Raw genomic sequence first — 24,331 nt, forward strand, 5'->3', positions numbered from 1 at the left:
AATAAACCCAAATGGAAGTAAAAAATCAAAGTGTGTAAATGGCTAGATTATGAAAAGAAAGATGACAAAGTTATACCCTGTAATTAGATGTAATTTGTGCTTTTGGCATAGCTATTTGTCCTACATGAATGAGAGGTTGTCTTACTTTCCTTCCTTGTATAATAGGACAGTACTTATATATCCTACTGTAAATCTTTTGTGGTACTTTTCTCGGGGGTGCGTGGACCAAGGAAAAAAATAAAAACAAATTGTAATATCAAAGCAGAAGTGTATTTTAATCTTTCCTTTGGCAATTATATTTGTTTAGCTGAACCCAAGGAAAAAATTCTGTTTGCCCTTATTCTATAAAACATAGGTTCTAGTAGATCATTAATGCTCTTGTTATTGTGAATTGTAGAGTTTTATGAATTACAACTGCATAAACATATCGTAAACCACCAGTAGTGGCAGTATATGAATTAAAAATTGAGTAAGAATGTTAAATGTTTCAAATTATAAATAATTTCTCTCTAGAAATAATACTTAATGAATCATATGTTTAAATACAGCCTGGTCCATGTAGAAAATTTTTATTGACATCTATGAAAGTTCCATGAATGTGTGATATGTAGAATGAAAGTTGTGGTTACTATTAATTAAGAAATACAGCCTTGTAAAGTCTTAAATTTATCCACATATATTGTATGATTCATGTATTATGTACTAGAAACTTTATACCTTGTTTCCTATTACATGTGAGTTCCAAGCATCTCCCTCCTCAGTTCTTCATGACTTAGCTGGTATCTGCCTTGGAAATGCAAAGCATTTTTTAAATTAGACATAATAAACCTTAAATAGTAAAGTGCAGTGTTTTTTCACAAATTGTTCTAGATATTTCAAAGCAAAATATGATTGACTTACTAAATCTGTTTGGGAGTATCGTGTCATTTTTCTCATTTGCTAGTATATGCAATTAGAAGATTATACATAAAAAATTAAAAATGGGTTGATTTCTATATTTTGTGTGTGTGTGCAGTGTAAATACCAAGAAATTAAAATCACACTATTAAAAGTGTTTTAAAGACAATTTTTTTTTCCAGTTTAATTTGGTCATAATTGCCCAGTTAAGAACCAGCTCAAAACAGAAGAAGAGCCCTAATGTGGCTTCTGCCTCTGTTTAAACCCACAGTCCTGGGGAGTTGCTTGGAATTGCTCCAGGGTTGAAGTCCATGTCAGGAGACTGCTGTTGTAGTATAGTACTACTTTTATGTGTTGCTTCAATATATGTCCACATAGCTGTGACTGCATATTGCAAAGGAAAAACAGTAAACAGCTGAGCACCTTCTAAAGGCTCATCTGATTATCAGTCCTACATACATCGAAGTATAATATGAAAGCCTTATCTCTTCTAGTAGACATACCAAGTGTAAGATACTTTAATGGCAAGCCAGAAAAGAGTGATTATAAACAAACATTGGGCTTTAAAACCAGGAAACCATTGCAATAGAAAGTGGACAGTCGGTGGAATAATATGAGCCAAAGACACAAACGCAATACTAACTAATCATGTTTTATCTGTAATTGACTTTTTTATGTAGTACTACAATTGTTTTGTTTTTAAATTAGGACTTTGAGTTTCAAGAGTGCACTTGACCACTAGGCAGTGATTAAATCCTTCTTAAATTACAGTCATGAAAAGATAGCTTCTTGAAACAGTATCAAAATACTATTTTATTGTGGTTATTGAGATTCCTTGAAATATCTTAGGAAGGGAGTTGGAGCTGTTGGCTCCATCTTGATTCTTAAAGATTACTTACATTGTTTTTTTTTCTTGAAATTTGTGTATATTATAGAAAATTGAAAGGGCAAAAAGGAATGTGTAAAAACCAGCTTCTCTTTACTATGACTTAAAAAAATTGTCATTGTTAAAGTTTTGGATTTTATATCTTGAGTAGGAAGGTTTTTCTTAAAATTTTGGAAGACTTATTAACAAAATACTATTTTTTCATGTTACAGAAATAAAGTTAATGAAAGTGAGCTGTCTTTGCCCTTTTAGGGACTGTCTCTTGCCCCATGTCCTTGCTGTCCAGTCTCTTCTTATCCATATTTCTCTTTAGTTTTTCTACTAAAAGCTGTTAAGAATTTATTATGCTTAGTGTGATGACAGTTTCCTTATATAGAGTAGTGCCTAGTTTGGGGAAAGCAACCTACAATGGCTTTAGCAACATATCGGTGGAAAAGTATAGTGATACAAAAATCAGAATTGTGCGTTATAGTGTTGTATTTCATTTGTACCTCAATTTTTAAGGAGTTGTGCAGATAGACATATAAGATTTTATTAAGACCAAGCTTTTATTTGGTATTTGTATATAGCAGAGATGTCCTTTAGTACATTGCTTTGTTCTGGCTAGACTGCAATTGCTTATTCTTTATTTAAATTAATCTACTTTAGCTGGTGGGAAATGTAAGACATTTTTAAAGGACCTGGAATTAATAGATTTCTCATTTTATACTTACTCCTATTTGGGAAGCTTTTTTTTTTCCCCCTTTAAATTTTGAGAGATCCCTGCAGGGGCCCGTGCGTGGCTCAGTCAGTTAAGCATCTGCCTTCAGCTCAGGTCCTGGGACCCAAGCCCCGCAGTGGGCTCCCTGCTCAGCGGGGAGTCTGCTTCTGCCTCTCACTCTCCTCTGTGCTCTCTCTCAAATAAATCAATAAAATCTTTTAAAAAGAGAGAGAGAGAGAGATCCCTACAACTATATGTTGAAAAAAGATTGAGTCTGAAAGTCATCTCAGTTATTTATAGTTAACTATATACATTATTCTGATATGGGCAGTGCTTAAAATTGGAGCATTTTATTTTACTAATCATGGTATTTTACTATATTATCACTTTTGCTGATTTGTCAATCTTTGAATAGGTTGTGAATCTATTAAGAATGTGATAAAAGGTATATGCTTTGTTTTCAAAGTGCATATACATTTTCACATGAAATTTCAGGGAGTTACAAACACCAAGAAATATGACCATGTGGTGTAGAGTTTAGAGCCTCTGTTCTGATTTTTTTAGGTTACATCTCTTTTCCCTTCTGGCTTCTTAATATTGGTCTTTCTTCATATTATGAAATGTTATATCTAAAGTTATCTCTGGGTCACTGCTTCTATCACGTCTCACTGCGTTTCTCCTAGCTTTTCAATTTTACCCTCAAATCAGATAATTTATGGTATTTACCTTTACTTTTTCATATTTACGCTTCCCTCTCATCAGTTCTTCACTTCTGTTCTGACTCTGTACATTCTCTTTTCTAGCCCAGTGTATGTTCTATTAGCCTTATTATACTAGCTTATCCTGTGTATAGCTTTATAAATGGTACACCACCTTTGTCAATTACCATATCCCTCTCCTTTAAATATTAAAGGCTCATTTTCTGAGGGAGCATCTTCAATTTTATTCTGTTTACCCTCTAGCCTGTGAGTGGGTTGGGTTATTCAAGTTCTCAGAGCCTAAGGAGTCTACTTATAAGTTCATAGGAATATTATTAATATTGGTAGTATGTAGTACATATATAAAGTATTTTTTAAAGATTTATTTATTTATATTAGAGAGGGAGAGAGAGAGGAGTGGGGAGAGGGAGAGAGAGTCCCAAGCAGTCTCTGTGCCAAGGCAGGAGCCCCATGCAGGGCTCGATCCCACAACACCAGGACCACGACCCAACCCGAAACCAAGACGTCCAACTGACTTAGCCACCCAGGCGCCCCCATATATAAGTTTTTTAAAGTTTATAAGTTAAAAGTATCTAACCAATAGCCATAAATATTTAGAAACTAATTTTACACCAGAAGTGACAGAATCCATCCAAGTCTTTAAATATTCAATTATTCTTTGAGACTTCCCTAACAATTCCAAGTTTGGAGATTGGGGTTCCCTGAGTCATTTCAGCCTTTCAGGCTGTGTTTATTCTAGCCTACAAATATATCTTTTCCTTCTTTCCCCCAGGCTTCCCAAGATTTAACTAGTTATTCTCTTAGTTATAAAGAGTACAGGAGTAAATTATCACCAAATAAATTTTAACAAGATTACCCAAGTGCTAGTTCTGTCCATGCCTACCCTTAAAGTACATATGTAACAAGTTATCATCAACTACAGGTTTTCACTGGTTTTGTTTTCTTATGTAAGATTCTAAAGTTCTCAGGGGTCAAGATAAAGATTTTTTTTTTCTTTTTTTAAAGATTTATTTATTTGTCAGAGAGAGAGAGCACAAGCAGAGGGAGTGGCAGGCAGAGGGAGAAGCAGGCTCCCTGCGAAGCAAGGAGCCCAATACGGGGCTCGATCCCAGGATTCTGGGATCATGACCTGAGCCAAAGGCAGATGCCCAACCGACTGAGCCACCCAGGCGTCCCAAGATAAAGATTTTTCTTTAACATGCACCCAGAGAATTTCATATTCAGTACACACCTCACTGTTGCCTAGGCAAATGCTAACAATTCTGCTAACTTAGTAAATGAAAATTCTTTTCCATTTTTTTTATTTAGCAGCTGTTTACTTTAGTTATGCTTGGTACTACCTTAAAGCAAAAAAAAAAAAAAAAAAAATCTGTTTGGTTTTCCAATCAGTATATAGCAAATTCTATTATGGAATCTTTTTAAATCTTCACTGTTGCACTGTTTTCAAAAATTACTGAATGAGAGCATGGATATCTTCTCATGAAATTTGTCCAAAGAATAAGGTAAAAGTAGAAAGGGAGATTTAGGCAAATCTTTGCCAGGTCTTAAGTGATTCGCTTGAATAATAATTTGCCAAAATATATAGTCATATCTGTGTATTAGTTGTCTTTTTGTATTGTGTAATCTACGTATTACTTTATTTACTGGTAGTGTAATTTACAGATATCAACAGATACACAGATGGCATGCACCTTAGTACCTTTGCTAGTAAACTCTACCTGTTTTGCCAATGCTTGGTAAAATGTCTGGCTCATCCCCTGCTCATTTCCTACAAGTACATTCTAATAACAAAATTTTATCATAAATATACTGCATTAAGTTATTTCAGTGAACTTCAAGCCAAAGCTGAAAAAAAAAATCCATTAAAACCTAATCCAAACATGGTATAAGGCCCGAAATCCGTTAGATCATTCATTCATATTTACTTACAGGAGAGTGTGAAGCAGCTGGTATAATCCAGTTTCAGAGCATTCTGTTTCTGAGATTCCATGATTTCTATGATAGGCAAAAAATAAAACAGTGTTCTTTGGTATGGTTAACACTGCCACCACCTGTCAGTGGCTTTACCTCTTTCCTCTTATTAGGAAGGCATTCTTTAAATCTGAAGTACGTAACAGGATGCAGTAATTTGTGGTTATAATAAAAGGAAACAAAGGGCCTTCATTTCCATTTGTGTGTAGACTTCTTTAGTGCAATTAATTACACATGACAACGTACATACATAGCTATCTAAAGATATTTCAATAAATTATGGTTTAACATATGTAAACACAAAAAACAAACTTTTGCATATTCAAAAACTAAAATCTTTTAAATTATTTTTTTAATGTCACACTCTGAGTTGGGAATTGATTCCCATTTATAAAGATCCATGCATTCCTGCCACACTTTTTTTTTTAACCATTTAGCAATATTAACCATGTATTGGTTAATGCATTGGTGATACAGATGGGAAAAAAGATATTTTCTGTTCTTAAAGAATTCTTTGTATGGGGCCACAGACAGTTCCAGTACAGAGTCGTTAGGACTTAATAAAAATTTACTGAGGATTCTCTGTGCTTCTGCTGAGAGGCTACCTAACCCAAAATGGGTACTCGAGGAAGGACTCCTAGAACAGTAACTGCCAGAATTAATTCTTAACAAATAAGTTAGCCAAATGAAAAGAGGGACAAGAAACAACTAACTATATTACATGCTTAGCTTTGTAAAATGTTTTAATTACAGTCAGAAGCAGAAAGTGGTTATTTAATCTGTCTTCTAGAAAGGTATGCAGTAAGGGTTTTTTGAAGCTCATCAAAGGGTAGCCAGGTCAGTACTGAAGCTAAGGACACCAGCAAGCCAATCAGTTTTAGGAAAATCATATGAGCAATGAACAAAACTAAGGTTGGCATTTTAAGTTAGTACAATATTTATTTTGCACCAAGACCCAGTTCATTAAAAAATAATAATAGTACCAATGAAATTTTTAAATAGAAATGTAATTTTGTTCTTAGAGATTGCAAATCTGCCCCTTCATTCAGGTTTTCGTTACCTTTCCATGTTTACCTGAAGGTTTTTTTAAAAATCTGTTTTATTTTTGTTTTCAGTACAATTTCTTTTTTTATACAAACAACATATTGCTGTTTTCAAAAATAATTACAGTCTTTGACCAAATTTTGGGTAGGGTTAGGGTGTGGGACTTAAGGGGCTTGGTGATAGGCAAATTGCTATCAATATTCAGCCACAAGCTTTAACAGCCATCCTTATAATGAGTTTCCTGTTGACTGAGGGGACAGGCTGTCTTTTGCTGGGGACTGGGGATATGGAAGTCTGAGTAGATCACAGAGAATGTGGGAACCTGAGGGGAAAGCAGTGCAGAATACTATAGGAATGAATTACTTTCCTTCTGCAGTCCCAAACTATAAAATACTTAGACTACAGACTGCAGCTGTTCCCCACGAAGGGGTGGGAGGGAGGAGAGAGGGATCCTTTAAGCCATCCCTTCTTTGCTCCATACTGTGTCATGTGTTGTAAGATACAATATCCTAAATGTTGATATCTCTAGTGGTATCCTCTGTTTATCACTCCGTTCTCTGATAGCAGCACTTTCCCCAGGCTTACCTGAAATTCTCAGTTTTGAGGAGACCTTTTCGCATGGATATGTAAGGTTCCAGAAATTAGATCCATCTTCCATCACAAAAGGTTCCTTGTTCCTGATCTGCTTCCTAAGAAGATAGATCACAATCCCGATAAATCTACTGAGACTAGACCTGTTGCTAGTTTTCTACTTAAATTTAATTGTATCATCTTGAAAAATAGTAGTCTGGTGCATATCTCCTTTTTGAAAAGTAAGAAGTCAAAATGTCATGGTTGATAAATAACATTGAAAAATAGTTATCACAGTTTGAAATTTATCCTTGTGAGACATACACATCTGCTAAACGCTAGTTGGTCCTTTCACACTACTGTCTAGCACTTCCCACCTTCCATTCCATTATGCTTCCCCCACTAGAAAGTGAATGTCTCTTCATTTTACCTCTATACAATGCTTGGTCATAGGAGACACATGATGTTTCTTAAATAAGTTCATGTTGAATAGTTGTAGATAGAGTTCACAAAGTAATATTTACCTTCTGTGTGGGCGTGGGGGTGGTGGGGTAATAAGCTGAAGTAACTCCATCATTTCCTAAGGAAAATGTTTAGTTATGGCTTCAATGAGTGATATTGATGAAACTTTAGAAGGGTATTGAAGTTTTAAGTTAAGACTCGTCTTTTTTTTAATCATGTGAAGCCTAATTTAAACTTTTCGTTAAGAGCGTAAACAAAAATTTATGTAGTTATGTGCCTCCTGCAAGGTAATTATGGAGGAAGGGAGAGTGAGTATTCTGCTCAGTGATCTCATCAGGAAAGAGAAATCAGTTACTAAGATGCTTATTTTTTTTTTACTTACCAGCATCTCCTGACAGTGGCCACTTCTTTACACAGAATTCTGTGGGGTTTTTTTTTTATTAATTAATATATATAAGCTTGTGCCATTTCATTACCGTGTTTATCTAAGAAAAGTCACACTAGCTTTCTTTGAATCTCTGGGAAGAAGTCTAGAGTAGGCCATCACTAAATCAGACAATGTTCAAAAGCCACCCAATGTAGTTCCCAGAGCTTCCAGGTCTCCCAGGAGGGACTTTTGTCTCCTTGGCTAATACTCTGTCATTTTGTAGAGTTTATTGTGAAATACAGCTTATGCAGTGAATATTTCTAATTTAGTCTGGCACTGCTTTGTTTCATGTACAATAAAATCTCCCCCATTCAGAACAAAATGGAAAAGTTTTAATGACTGCAATTTTCCAATTGTAAAGTTTTCCTAAGAAGAAAAGATAGTCTTTCAATTAGCCACAGAAAGTTCAAAGACAACAAAGCAATTACATTGTATCCAGACTGCTACAAATTCCAAAATAAAGGTCCCAAATGAATATGGTTTTACTACATCTTATCTAATACATTGTAGGGTATATTGGATATATTAAAAGCATTGCAAGGAAGGCTTTCTTTTCTGACTTTCTTCCCGAGAATGCAGGAACCAAAGAATGTCCAACAAAGAACAGAACGGACTTTTTCAGATTTGTCACTTCGTGGATAAAATGTAGAGACAGAATGGTGAAGCACCTGTTGCTTTAAAGGCAATAAACTAGAGAAATGTTTTAACAGAAGTCATCAGCTTTCAAAGATCTCTTTTATCCAGCTCACATCACTCATTGCTCTTAATTCCTTTGTCACATTTTTTCCTGCATTACAAGTAATCCTTGAAATCCATGGAGCATTTTATATATAACCAGAACCATGTGGATGGTTCTCACGTGTTCAGTGTAGCCCCAAATCCCAGCGTTTCAGCTGCCCCTCCTTTCCCATGTATTTAGCTTTAGATGCAGGTTTGAGAAGCAAATAGTTACGGTAATAGGAATTCATCCCCACTGCCATCACTTTCCACCTACCAAGACTCTAAATTCGGTCTCTGGTGGGTTTCAGATAACAGAGAGCCACCAACAGGCCCTCTGCAGCTCTTTGATCTCCACCACTGCATTCTGTACTCTTCTTTCTGGGGAGCTAGTTCCTCTAGCAGCTGCTTCCCTCATGCCAGTCCATTGGTTATTTATGTGTAACAGTATACATTAGCCAACAGAGTAGATTTGTAGAAGTTTCTTATGAAATCTCATTATTCAGATAAAGATTGAGATTAATAATGGTTAGTCCATTCCTAGTGGAACAGTTCTCTCGAACTGCAGTAAATAAGTTGAGATAAGGAAGAGCAAAAAAGTTTTTTCCAGCCCTTCAGGTTGAGTAGCTTCAGTGTGCTCTCCCCTGGGCACTGCTTTCATTTCCCCACATAACATGTAAGAGTGATACATGTCTTTGAAGAATAACCTGAGAAATAAATGACATCTTTTATTGTCCCTTTTTTTTTTGTATTAACTACTTAGAAAACAGTTTTTAAGATATCCCGCAATAGGGGCATTGTGGTTTTAACCTTATTTAGATTTTCTAACATGTACCTTATTTAGGTTTTCTGAAAGACTAAAACTGATCAGTGTCCCCTCAGGTCTTCTAGGATTATTCAAACCCAAAGTACATACATGTAGGGCAGTGGCAAACAGAGTAGCAAATTCTAGTCTTCATTTCAGTAAAGTTTTTTTTTCCCCACTGTATTTTGGAAATTGATGTTTGATTTTGCTCTTTTCTCTTCCAGGAGCACAGCAGTTATTCATAAGTTGAGTCCTTTGCGTCTTTCATACATGTGCATATTCTTTTCCCTGATTGCTTTTCTTTGTGATTTTCTTTGCCTTTTGTGTGATTTTTTTTTTCCTATCACATAGTCCATATATTTTCTGCAAGGTTGATTTTAATCTTTTCTGTTTCTTAAAGTATTTTAAGGTTAATAATGGTGTCTTCCTCTTAGTTAGCTAGACCAACTCCTTTTTCAGGTATTTATTTCTATTGTCTTGCATCTTATCTTTGCTCTCTGATGTTATAAAGTTGCCACTTTCATTTCCTATAACTCTTTCTTGTTTTCTTTCAGAATGTGATTTTCATTGTTCATTGTTTCTTATTGTTCATCTTCATATTTTCTCACAGAATTTGCATAGGCCCAACCATAGGTTTTTAACAGATGTTCCAGCCAAATACGTTGTTTGCCTCAAACAATGTGAATGTTTATCCTTGACTCCTTTCCATCCTGATCTAAGCACTCTTTTTATATTTGTGTTAGAATATTAGCCAAAGAACAGGATGTTAATAGTTATATCAGCTGTTCAATCATTTAGCTGCCTGAGGGATCTGTTGTCATGAATACAGTATTTCCCTCTGCCCAACCAAGTCATAACTTGCTGATGCTGGCCCACCTTTGACAGAACACAGGAGGGAAAAAAGGACAACCGTTGGGCCTATAGTGAATGCAGAGAGTGACAGGAGCTACTTTTCTCTGGCCTGCACAGTCCCTTCAAACTGGGAAACATCAGTGACAGCACTACCCCTGTCCCATATGGTAACTTTGTACAGATTAGAAAAACATACCCCTTCCTCAGCGCACTTTGCTACCTGCCATTTGCTGGACAACTGCATGGTGATTCCAGTGAATGGTGCCCCTTAGAGTTGTGCAGTGCACACAGCTCTACAGGGTGGCCCTAACCAGTGAGGAATTTCAGAATTTCAACCTCCCGTGGTTCAACCTCTCTCCCTTACATGGCACTCCTCTCTGGAAGAAGAAATTAATTTTCAGTCCTAGTGTTATCTTACCATTTGATCCAAATTATCAGAAGATCCTTCTAGGACCAGTTTAAAGTAGGAGATTAGGAGCTAGCTAGCATCAGTATGGCTGTACTTACTGCTTTTTGGTTTTTTGTCATGTTGTGGGAAGGAGGTTTTAAGAACTTTTACTTACACTTTCTCATCAGTATTTTGGGTTTTGGTTTTTTTGTTTTGTTTTTAATGACCCTTTGATTTTATTAGGAGTTAACTCTCTCTAGAAGGTACCTTATACCCCCTTTTTTAGAGGAAACTAGTATAGTAGAAAGGATCTTCCCAGATTTTATTTTCAAGTGGATTATTATATTGATTGAGATTAAAAACCAAAAATCCAAAGGGAAAACTTGTTTATGTAGTAGATCCTTTAATACCTGGCGAGTCCAACTTCCTCTGGTGCTGATATTTTCTCCAGAGCATTGAAACAGCCCTCACTACTTAGAAGGATTTTAGACATGAATATTGATGTCTATGCTGACATTTATATCCTAAATAGTCAAAATTATGGTTTGCCTTATAATACTTTTTATCTTTGAAAGGAATTGATTTAGCCCTAGGAAAAAGCAGTCCCATTCTCTTGACATCCTGAAATCCTCCAAACCTATATGTTAGCATACTGAAATGCTGTTTGTAGATGCTTTTCCTGTAAGTGATACCTCGTTATGACTAAGAATACACTGGTGGTAAGTTCTTTTAAAGGTGTATGTTAAAATATTCCATGCTCATGGATTGGAAGAATAAACATTGTTAAAATGTCTATGCTACCCAGAGCAATCTATACCTTCAGTGCCATCCTGATCAAAATTCAAATGACATTTTTCAAAGTGCTGGAACAAACAATCCTAAAATTTGTATGGAATCAGAAAAGACCCCGAATCGCCAAGGAAATGTTGAAAAAGAAAAACAAAGCTGAGGGCATCATGTTTCCCAATTTCAAGCTATATTACAAAGCTGTGATCACCAAGACAGCATGGTACTGGCACAAAAACAGACATATAGACCAATGGAACAGAATAGAGAACCCAGATATGGACCCTCAACTGTATGGTCAGATAATCTTCGACAAAGCAGGAAAAAATATGCAATGGAAAAAAGACAGTCTCTTCAATAAATGGTGCTGGGAAAATTGGACAACCACATACAGAAGAATGAAACTTGACCATTCTCTAATACCACACACAAAGATAAACTCAAAATGGATGAAAGACCTCAATGTGAGGCAGGAATCCATCAAAATCCTAGAGGAGAACATAGGCAGTAACCTCTTTGACGTCGCCCACAGCAATTTCTTTCAAGATACATCTCCAAAAGCTAGTGAAACAAAAGCAAAAATGAACTTTTGGGACTTCATCAAGATAAAAAGCTTCTGCACAGCAAAGGAAACAGTCAACAAAACAAAGGGGCAACCCACAGAATGGGAGAAGATATTTGCAAATGACACTACAGATAAAGGGCTGGTATCCAAGATCTATAAAGAACTTCTCAAACTCAACACCCAAAAAACAAATAATGAAGTCAAAAAGTGGGCAGAAGATATGAAAAGACACTTCTCTGAAGAAGACATACAAATGGCTAACAGACACATGAAAAAATGTTCATCATCATTAGCCATCAGGGAAATTCAAATCAAAACCACATTGAGATACCACCTTACACCAGTTAGAATGGCAAAAATGGGCAGGGAAAGAAACAACAAATGTTGGAGGGGTTGTGGAGAAAGGGGAACCGTCTTACACTCTTGGTGGGAATGCAAGTTGGTACAGCCACTTTGGAAAACAGTGTGGAGGTTCCTCAAAAAATTAAAAATAGAGCTACCCTATGACCCAGCAATTGCACTCCTGGGTAGTTACCCCAAAGACACAGATGTAGTGAAAAGAAGGGCCATATGCACCCCAATGTTCATAGCAGCAATGTCTGCAATAGCCAAACTGTGGAAGGAGCCGAGATGCCCTTCAACAGATGAATGGATAAAGAAGATGTGGTCCATATATACAATGGAATATTACTCAGCCATCAGAAAGGATGAATACCCAACTTTTGCATAAACATGGATGGGACTGGAGGAGATTATGCTAAGTGAAATAAGTCACGCAGAGAAAGTCAATTATCACATGGTTTCACTTATTTGTGGAACATCAGGAATAGCATGGAGGACATTAGGAGACAGAAGGGAAAAATGAAGGGAGGGAATCGGAGGGAGAGATGAACCGCGAGAGACCATGGACTCTGAGAAACAAACAGGGTTTTAGAGGGGAGGGGGGAGGGGGAATAGGTTAGCCCGGTGATGGGTATTAAGGAGGGCATGTACTGCATGGAGCACTGGGTGATATACAAAAACAGTGGATCGTGGATCACCACATCAAAAACTAATGATGTATAGTGACTAACATAACATACTAAAATTTAAAAAATATATATATATAATATATATAATATATAATAATATAATAAAAATAAAAATAAATTAATTAAAAAATTTTAAAGTGTATGTTAACAATATTGGAAAGATAAAGAGATTTACATCCTGTGGTCTAATTTTCTTTGACATATAATAGTATTTATGACAAGCCCAAACTATTTCTACTTATATTTTTCTGAAAGACATTCCATTTTCAGTCACGATTCTAATCATTTTCAGTTTATATAAACATAGCCCTGGTATTTTTATATAACAAGCACTCTACAAAGTACTTTGGATGTGTAATAGATCAGACAGTAATGTTGAATTTATATAGCATCATTGGGAGTGTGCATGTGAGTGAATCTTCCAGATGACTAAAATTACCCTTGTAAGTAATTAAACATCCTTTTTATGCAAGATATGCATTTAAAGCAGTTAAACTGTGTTACATATTTTCATACATTTTTAATAGAACATTCCCTACATAATTAGCAGTTTCTCGGTGCCTGAAGATCATCACCATAAATAGACCTAGAGGCCACTGATTGGTTGTTTAACCGTGGTTGGTCCAGACTATTGCAGCCATTTCTGTTTTACATTATTTTTCTCTCCTATGTCACTGTCAGGCTATTTAGATCTCCCATCTGCCATCAGTATATGTGACTCTAACATGTATAACTTAATGTTTTTAATGTGCTGGGATTTTGAAACTTAATAACCCAAGTTTATTAGATTGATGTATAGGTTAAGAGTAAGTGCTGAATCATGGTATGAGATATCCTATAAATCAGCCATGTAGGTTACAGTGTCTTACATATATGGTGACTATTGTATATATTAACAAAAGAAGATGTCAGTAGTCAAGATGATCTTTCCAGTATAATATGTCTGCTCTTCTCCTCTTTGATCCATTTTTTTCATGTACCCCAGAGACCTACACCATGGATCTGGCAGCCCAAAGCTCAGAACTGACTTTACTATAATTTGCTGTGCAGTAGTTCCTTATACTCCTCTTTTGTGATCTGGTTCAACTATCTCCTTCTCTGTGATGCCTTTCTTAGAAGTCTTCCAAGTAACAAGGCAGATAATTGGTCCTCTTTCTGCCTTCTCACAGATTTTTTTTTAATATTTCCTGTTAGAGCATTTATTAAAATTATGATATCATAGTTGTAATAGCTAACCTTCTAAAGCACTACTCTTTCCTGGTATATTGAAAATGACCAAGAAGTAAAAACACAAACCTCTTAGAATGTGCTGGGTGTTATGTTAAGGGCTTTATGTGTATTATTTCATTGAACACTCATTCTTTAAAAGACTTTGAATAATTCACAGAGATGAAAAGGTACAGCATAGAGAATGTAGTCAATAATATTGTAATAACTTGTATGGTGATAGATAGTGACTACATTTGTTGTGGTAAGCATTGATTAATGTATAGAATTGTTGAATCAATATGCTGTTATACCTGAAACTAATATAACATTGTATGTTAATTATACTTAACTTTTTTTAATGAATAAAAAAATAAATAAAAGACCCTTTGACGTAGATACTACTATTTTCTCCATTTTCCAAATTAGGGTTAAGTGAAAGAGAAGGGTCATATAACTTGGCCAAGTGATAGAGCTGGGATTTAAATCCAGGCACTTTGATTCCAGTTTCCACATTTTTCACATCAGTCAGATGAAGCACAGATGTGTCCAAGGTCACATATCTAGTAAGTGACAGAACTAGAATTTGAATCCCAGGCAGTTTGACCTCAGGAACAGTGTTCTTAATTATTTATTTGCTATCCAACAGTCCCCTTTGTAAACTCCTTAAAGGAAAACCTCGTAGTATCCATCATATATCTGTAGAACAGTGACACATAAGAGGTTCTGTAAAAAAGGAGGGCATTTGATATAATGAGCACTGGGTGTCATATGCAACTGATGAATCACTGAATTCTACCCTCGAAACTAATAATACACTATATGTTAACTAACTTGAAATTAAATTTAAAAAAGAGATTCTTAAATGTTTGAGAATGAATTAATGAACTTTTCACTGCCTGATAGGTAACAATACAGATAAGCTAGGATTTGCTCGTAGATCACTACTCTCAGATATAACTTTAATATTTTGACCTTTTTTATTCCTCCTCATTGTCTGCATCCAAACTGATATTCTAACTACACTCACCAAAGTCTACAAGCCATTGTCTTTGCCTTAGTTCAGTTTGTCAAGCCCAACCTACCACAGATAGGCCACACATATACCAAAGTGAGAAAGAGACTAAAGAAAATGAGTGGCGATTAAAGGAAATGAGTACCCACAAAAATATCAATAACAATAATAACAATAATAGTTCAAGGAATGTGAGAACAACAGCTAACAATTTTTTAAAAGCCCCCTGAAAACTCCTGATTTTTGGGCGCCTGGCTGGTTCAGTCGGTAGAGCATGCAACTCTTGATCTTGAGGTTTTAATTTTGAGCCCCATGTTGGGTGTAGAGATTACTTAAGTTAAAATTTTTTAAAATAAATAAACTAAAGCCACCTAAAACATGCAAGGGAAGGAGAGAAAGGAAGGGAAGGTGAGAAAAGAGAGAGCATGCAAGCATGTGAGTAGGAAAAGCACAGAGATGAAAGAAAGGGTTGGGGAGGAAGGGAAAATTGTTAATTCTTGACAATTAAATCCATCCAGTAAGTCTGAGATTTTATCAAAATGGTTATACAAATGAAGTAAGGCAGAAATAAAATAATAAAAATGGCATATTAAATGTAACATTACGTGTCATGTTTATACTTCAATAAAAAATGGTAAATTGTCTAAATTCTATGAAGTAAGCATAAATATATATTGCACATGAATTATAATAGTGCTCTTTTAAAATGTACTTTAAAACTCAACTACTGGGACACCTGGTTGGCTTGGTCAGAGGAGCATGCGACTCTTGATCTCAGGGTCATGAGGTCAAGCCCCATGTTGGGTGTAGAGATTACTAAAGAAATAAATAAATAAACTTAAAATTCAACTATGATAAAGGTGACCTAAATAAAACTGATTTGTTGATTCATCAGCTTGGAATTACAAAAGCTCTAGCAATTAGCTCTAGCTCTAGCTTTAAAACAATATTTTCCCCTCTACAAAAATTTTATTGTAGCGAAGAAACATATTAGAAATCCTACTTACTTTAAGTCTGATTGAACAAGAGCAGTAATACATACCATTTAGGAAGTGGACAACGGTTAGCCTAGGCCTAAAAGATGGCTAATTCTTGTTGTAGTCATTTTTATTCTCTAGAGCCTAGCTTAAATCCCACTGTTTTCATGAGCTTCCTCAGCCATCATTACCCACACTGCTTTCTTTGTTTTCCTAATTTATATAATTCTTAGAGGAGCTAGTATAGGATAGTGGTTGAGCCTGGGGTTGTCATACCACCTATGCTGTCAGCTTACTGGCTGTGTTAATCTAGGCAAGCTGGTAAACCTTGACAAGCCTTGGTTTCTTCTTTTGTAATATGAGGTTGATAAAGATGATGTCTCAAGGTTATTGTGAAGGTTGAGTGAGACCATGTATGTAAAGATGTTAGCACTTGCCTTGCATATACTACATGTTTAATTAACATTAGCTATTATTGTCAGGATTAACTACTGTCCTATTGCTGTCTTGATTGATATGTGTTCTGTCTCTTCCTAGAGTGTCCTCAAGTTAGTAGATGCTCAGTTAAGTATTTACTTGAAGGGTGGATGAGGATGCAGGGAAAGACTAGTGTAAGAGATTGTAACTTGGGGGCTTCTACTTTATATTCAATAAGAGAAGTGGTAGGATTAGAATCTACAGTGGTGGTGACCCCAGGTGATAGCTGGGTACTCAATAAGCAGAGTGTGAGAGATAATAGAAAGGATTAAGAAGAAAGAGAGACATTATTAGTGCTGGCATGGGAGTTAAAAGATTTGGGGGTAGGGGAATAGTCTGTTTATACCATGAAGTAACAGGAATTAAAGGCCACAATACCAGATTGAATTGTGAGGATGTTGGTAGGGGTTGTTAGATGTTTGTAAATCACACCATCTACTAATGGAGTCATGGTGGTAGGACAGATTTGTTTTGGAGGTCATTTGTTTATAAGTGACCTTCTAAATTCATGGCCTATAATTCGGATGACAACTTTACGGTCAGAAATCAGCCCTTGAAAGGGAGTTTTCGTTTTACCTCCACTACTTTTTCTTGTTCACAAGAGAGGATATTTAACCAAAATTGGAAGGAATGACAACCCAACCAACCATTATTTAAAATGGCACTTCCCAGAATAATTGATTCTTCTCAAGATTCTTCAGAGATGTCATGCTTGTGCGAGTTACAGACATACAGGCATATGGAAACTGGTAATCATGAGATAGGGGGATTTTTAGGGTCTAAATCTCCGAAAAGAAAAAAATAGGATTTCTTTGAAAATAGTTTTCATGTCTTGCTATAAAAGAGTGGGAGGTTTGTGTTTTTACTTCTTGGTCATTTTCAATATACCAGGGAAGAGTAGGACTGCTGCAAGATGGAGGACAACGTGAAAACAAAGAGAGGCAGAGTTAACAATAGTCCGTCCTGCTATGAGACCATTTGAGGAGGAGAATAAATGAGTAATTGACTCCTTTTAGTTGGTTGAAATTTGAAGAGTTTATTTACACAAAAAGGATTGAGTTGGATAAAAAGGTACTCTTTTAATCAGTCAGGAACAACTTAGATATTAGGAAGTATAAAGAAAGACAGCATTTGTTTAGGGATTTGGAAATATATTTCTATGTGGGTTAGTTACTTTTGTTAATTTCTTAATAGACTATATATTAATTTTAGTATTTTAAATAGAATTGTTCTCTAAGTTAATAATGCATATATCCTTACTCAACTTCTTTCAGTTCTTCTAATACACTGTATTCTCTCTCATATCTAGGACTTTGACAGTGCTGTGACATTTACTGAGAAGACTCTTACCCACCCTCCCTTCCCTATCTCATTTGTATACTTTCTATAATTTCATTGCCAAAACACTCAGTGTGTTCTGGTAGGAGTTAATGTTTGTCTTGTTTACCACTGTTTTCCTGCATATACTCAGTATCAGTTTGTTAAATAAAATAATAATATATCTGTTACTGTATCTGCCTCATGTATAAAATGTTCAGAGTATTAAGAAAATTCAATTTTCTGATTATTATGTAAGAGTATGGACTCATGTAATCAAAGCCTGCCTCAAGTCATTTTTATAGTAGTAATTTAAGGGGAAAGAAAAGGAAAGACATGAATAGACAGGTTCTGAAGAAGATACGGGTTCAGATCATTCCAGTATTATTGAGTATTCAATATATGTCCAGTATTCTGGCATGCACTGTGTAGAACACAAAAGAGGCATACAACTAGCTGCTCAAGGAAAGCAATTTTCAAAATAAGGAGAGAGAATTAATACTAGTCAGGAAACCAAGATCAGCCAGAAAGGAGCTGTTAACTTTGAATTTTGTTGGCTTCGAATTTTGTTGGCTTTGAATATGCAGAGGTTTAAGCAACTGGAATTCACATTTTTCCCCCATTTTAATTCTAGTCAGTGAACATCACTGTGTGTCAGGGTAAATAATAGGTTCAGTAGCACTAAGTGTGAAAAGGAAGTATGTGTCCAGGAAGGATGTTGTGGTCCAGGTCACAGAAGTGCTTTAAGGAAAGCAATCCAAGGTGAGAGTGTGCTTTTGGATTTCACAGATAATACTCGCATTTGTGTCAACATTGCTATATTGACATTGGTGTTTACGTTAACTGTTGTGTTCTTCCAGTTTGCCTAGGATACAGTGCCCAGCCACGGATAGGAGGTTAGTGTGGTAGTTAAGGGATTGAAACACTTTGAGTTGGACACCCCTGGTTTTTTATCCTGGCTGTGCCCTTTCCTTTAGTTGCCATATCTACTTTAGTATCTGTTGTTCAGTTATTGTGAGGACTAACTAAATAATTCATGTAGAGTGCTTTATTAGTATAGTCCCTAGCACATAGTAAGTGCTCAACAAAAGGTTAGCAATAAAGATTTCAGTATTGTTTGTATCAGCATTGAGTCAAGGTCTAGGTGCCATTGCCTGAGATATCCAGACTCTTACACTGACAATATTTTACCAGTTCTTGTCCTTTTAGCACTCTCCACCCATGATGTAAATATATTTCTGAAAGCAGAGCTATTTATCAGACATGATATATTTTATCTTTGTGAAAAAGCACAACTTTACTTGATCTTTTGCCTCTACCTTTTTTTTTAAAGATTTGATTGATTGATTGATTGATTTGACACAGAAAGCGAGAGAGCACAAGCAGGGGGAATAGTAGAGGGAGAGGGAGAAGCAGGCTCCCTGCCAAGCAGGAAGTCTGATGCCGGGCTCCATCCCAGAACCCTGGGATCGTGACCTGAGCCAAAGGCAGACACCCAACCATCTGAGCCACCCAGGCGCCCCATTGCCTCTACTTTTCTCTCTGATCTGATCTTCTGCCACACTGCTCCTTGAAGACACCAGGCTTACCTAGAAACACACACACAGAGGAATCTCATGGTCTTTGATTTACTTCACCTCTTGCTTAGGATGCTTTTCCTCCAGAGAGCCCCAGGGCTCACTAACTGCACCTCATTTAGTCTCTTTAAATGTCACCTCTTTAGGAAGGCCTCCCCTGAGTATCTTATCTAAGATACTACTCCTTATGACTCTCTTATCCTGCTTAATATTTCTTTGTGGTACTTCTTATTATCTCACCTTATTTTCTATATGTATTCATTAATTGTTAATGAATTAATTCCACTCTCGAATGGAAGTACCTTCAAGTTAGTATCATTCACTGTTTTATCTTCATGCTTGAAAGAGTGGCAAGTAAGACAGTCAAGTAAATATTAAATGAATGTTTGAAAAATTTGGAGATTGTTAGACTAAACACTAAAACTACTCTGTAAAGATTATTCTAGAAGTAGCTAAGTTGGGGAATCATACTGAAAAAAGTCTTAAATTGCAATTTCTTTTTCTTTTAGGAAAATGTTGACTCTGGAGGGATGGGAGAAAAATTGTCCCTTCGTAAACAGCGCTTCATGCAGTTTTCTTCACTGGAACATGAAGGAGAATATTATATGACACCACGAGACTTCCTCTTTTCAGTAATGTTTGACCAAATGGAACGTAAGTTGTTTTTTGCATTTTTAAGTTTTTTAAGGTTTTTTTTTTTTTTTTTTTAGAAATCAAACATTAAGGCTGAAAAACTTCTATTTTTCAGAATTGGTAACAGCTTTTCTTCATTTTAATTATAATTCTTTGTACCATGCATTTGCTTATTATTTAGACTTTACATTCTTCATGACACAAGTGTAGTTAAACATTTTATGTATTTATCTAAGAAATAGTTGTTTTTTATGGGTTTTTCTAAAGAGCCAAAGGGAAAACAGGTAAGTTTTTAATGTCACTAAATATGTTAATAGAATAATTAATTTATCTAGGATATTAGTTTTTGGTAGTATTAATGTTTTAAATTGGGCAAAGAATGAAACCAGATTAGAGCAATGAGAAGCAAAAATCCAAAAGCTATAATTATGTCATCTTATTTCGTAAACCATCAACTTTTAATGATTCCAAATGATATTAGAAATTCTTAGTTGTATTACCTAAACTAGTCCCTTTTACTTTGCAGAGAGTAAATACAGCCCCATCCTCTGTGCCCTCTATTATAAAAGTGTTCTCTGAAAACTTCTTGCCTTCCTCACACCTGTCAGGTGCTGGAAGTACTGCCCTGTAGGTAGCTATATGTGGGACAACTGATAAGGGCTAGTGTAAATTGAGTTGAAAAAGACTACGAAGACTTGGGAAGGCATTTTCAATATTGAGAGATGACTTGAATAAAAACAAAATGAATGATTATGGCATGCTCTACACAGTAAGTTCACCAAACACTAAAACCAAAGAATTGTGTTAGGGAGTAGTGGCAAATCAAATTGCAAAACAGATAAGGGTCATATTGTACAGGGCCTTTCGGTAACCCTGTGCAACCATCAGAGGCTTGTGTATTTGGTAGAGATGAGTGGACATCATCTTTGACCAGTGAGGGAGCAGTGAAGGTTTATGAGCAGAAAAATAAATATAGGTTATTTTGATACCTCTTTGGAGGGAAGTTTGGCAGTATGTATCAAAACCCTTTAAGTATGTACTTACTTTGTGCAGTAAGTTCACTTCTAGAGAACTAATTAGTCTAAGTAAATAACTGGAGAGATCAAAAAGATTTTTTTTAAGGTAGTTTACTTTCCAACATGTAAAGAGCTTAAACATCGTCACTCCTGACCTCACAGCAAGAAAAAAGCTGAAAAACTGAAAGTCAGCAGCTCTTAGATCCGTCAGAGAATTGAGACCATAAGGCATAGGAACATGAAAACTGGAGATGGGCAGATACAGAGAAGCAGAGCTTACCCAGAGGAGAAACTACTTGGAAACCACCATGGCAGCCAGCATCTGGTGGGAACATTTAAAGAGTGATTTGGCTAATTGCTAGAATCTGAGCATGGGCTAGCTTGAGAGAGAAAAACTTGTGAAGACGCAGCCATGACGGTCTCATGTACTTTTGTGAGTTTTACCTAGAGGAGCCCCACCAGGTTCTCACAGTGAAGATCTGAGAGAAATCTTCCCTCAAGGGGAGGGGAAAAGTAATCATTTTTAAATATTTCCAGAGCATTCTGTTCTCCTTAGCAAAGGCCTGCACAGGAAGCTTTTACCAAAGTCTAACCAACCTGGGGGAATGGAAATACCCAACTCTGGCCCCCTCTAGCCTTCCCGTCTCACTTATGAAGGAAAACAAAAAACTGAAAGCACTTGTGAGGCTCACAATCCTGGGATACAGGCTTACTAACAGACTGAGACCTAATCATAAGATTATAAAACACTTTTCCTCCCCCTGCACCTCACCACACATTAGGAAGGCTCCTAAGGGGGATACAACAGAAAGAACTGCACTTCTCCGACCTTATATATGAAGGAGTCTCTAGGGAAATGAAAACAACAGAAGAGACAAAAACAAGGACACCAGAGGAAATGTTTAAAAGCCTCTGACACCTACAACTATAGCAGATAGTAAACTCATCCTAATATTATCCAGATAAACATAGAACCTCACACTTAAAACCTATCTCCTTAAGTAATATTTACCTAATAGATCTTATCTGGCTCTCAGACAACTCACTTGACATGCTAAAAGGCAAAAGGCCGTCTGAAGAGACAAAGCAAGCATCAGAACCAGATCCAAATATAGCAAAGATTTTGGAGTTAGCAGACCAGAATTTAAAATAACCATGATTAATATAACTAAGTGCTCTAATAGAAAAGTACACAACATATAATAACAGATAGGTAATGTAAGCAGAGATGGGGGAACTCTTAGAATCAAAAAGAAATGCTAGAAATAAAAAACACTATAATAGAAATGAAGAATGCCTTTGATGGGCTCATTAGAATAATGCTCTGGGCCGAAGAAATAATCAGTGAGCTTGAAGACATGTTAATTGAGATTTCTCAAACTGCAAAAAGGAAAGACTGGAAAAAAAACAATGTCCAAGAAGTGTGGCACAAAAATTGTAACATGCACATAATGGCAATACCAAAGAAGAAAGAACAGAAGAAATATTCAAAGTTATTAACAACTGAGAAATTTCCAAAATTATTAATAAACACCAAACCACAAATTCAGGAAGCTCACAGAATTCTAAGCAGGCTAAATATTTAAAAAAAAACAAAAACAAAAAACCCTATACCTAGGCATATCATTCAAACTATAGAAAATCAAAGACAAAATCTTAACAGAAGTCAGGGGGGAAAGACCTTACTTAAAGGGATAAAGGTTAAGAATTGTATCATACTTCTCTTCTGAAACCATGCAAGCAAGAAGAGAGTAGAGTAAAATATTTAAAATTTTGGGATGGGGAGGAGTTAAGATGGCGGAATAGTAGGGGGACCCTGGGACACAGCTAGATAAACATCAAATCATTTTGAACAACTAGGAAACCGATCTGAGGAAAGAAAACAATCACACAATTGGAGGGGGAGAACATGACAAATGTGAGCTTCAGAGAGTGAATTGGGAGAGAGAAAAGCTGCAGTACTACGGAGTGGTGGGAACCCTTCTCATAGAGCAGTCAGGGATGGAGGGTTGGAGCAAGGCTCAGTGGTGTGGGGATATCCTGGGTCGCTGGGGAAGAGAATATTCCCCTTCCTGGAGTGCATTTGGAAGATGGTATTTTGCCTTTCCAAGGACAGAAACCTGCCAGGCAGTTTTGAACCGCCATTCAACAGCAGGGGACAGAGGCACCCACAGACGGCAGATAACCTGGTTGTGGCTTTTTGCTGTGTTTCAGCATAGACTCTGGGCACTCATACAGGCATGCAGCTGCTTTTCTGGGACAAAAAGGTGTCAGGCACAGCACTGCAAGACTCTTTCAGGGGAAGGGAGTGGGTTCACATGCCACCAGATACTTTAAGCCTTGTTGTTTTGAATCCCAGCTGCCAGCCAGAGATAAAACACTGGAGAATTAGCCTGGGGCGGGCCAATGGCCAGGCACAGATAGGCTGAAAGCAGGGTTTTGATGAAAGCCTGGGACATAGAAGAAAAGATCATTCACTTTTCTGTGAGGGTCTCCTGAACAGCAGCAGCCTCGAGTTTCCGTCCCCCTGTTGAGAGGGCGGGTTGACACCATCCCCCCTGCCCACCAGCATAGTCAGACTTCAGACAGAACACAACCCCTGGAGTCACTTACACCAAACTCTGCGCGCGCACACACACGCACGCGCGCGCACACACACACACACACACACACACACACACACCCGCCCCAGTGCACTGGCAGGGGAATCTTTACAGAGGCAGGTCTGACTGTTAGCCAGTGCAGCAGGCCTCTCTCTCAGAAGACCAACACAGGCCCTCCCATGCATCAAGGCTACTGACTGTGGAGTGCTCCAAAGCTCAGTTTAGCTCCACCCCCCCATTATTTTTTTATTTTTATTTTTTTATATATTTTTTCCTCTTTGGCATCAGGCTTATAGTTTTTTGTTCATTTGTTGGCTTATTTCTTTTTCTAGTTTTTTGGATCAGGCTTTTTTTTTCCCCCTAATTTATTTTTCTTTGGAATCAGGCATATACATTTTGATTTGTTTGTTCGTTTGCTTACTTGTTCCTTTTCCTTTTTTCTTAGATTGGGCTTTTTTTTTCTTTCTTTCTTATTAGGCCTATCTTAATAAACAGACCCAAGTACAACAACTTAAAGGTCCAAACACGCCCCATTGCAAGCAAGGAGGAACTCTACAGGGGACTGGCCTGTGGGAAAGAGCAGCCAAAACAAGCAGCAGAGTACACACAACATACACCAGAAATACTTCCTGAAGCACAAGGCCCTGAACAGTGTATGACCACTTCATAATATAGTATTACTCTCAGAAG

At 36.6% G+C, this 24,331-nt stretch overlaps 1 protein-coding gene across 2 annotated transcripts in view; it reads left to right on the forward strand.

Moving 5' to 3' along the window:
• MICU2 (mitochondrial calcium uptake 2) overlaps positions 1-24,331 on the forward strand; it is a 173,599-nt gene that overhangs the window by 18,508 nt on the left and 130,760 nt on the right. For both annotated transcript variants that reach the window (XM_027590155.2, XM_027590156.2), the window contains exon 2: positions 19,899-20,043. In XM_027590155.2, the coding sequence (XP_027445956.1) occupies positions 19,899-20,043 (145 nt within the window). The remainder of the gene's footprint in view (positions 1-19,898; positions 20,044-24,331) is intronic.

The sequence above is a fragment of the Zalophus californianus genome, chromosome 3 (assembly GCF_009762305.2).
Source record: "Zalophus californianus isolate mZalCal1 chromosome 3, mZalCal1.pri.v2, whole genome shotgun sequence".
Lineage (NCBI taxonomy): Eukaryota > Metazoa > Chordata > Mammalia > Carnivora > Otariidae > Zalophus > Zalophus californianus.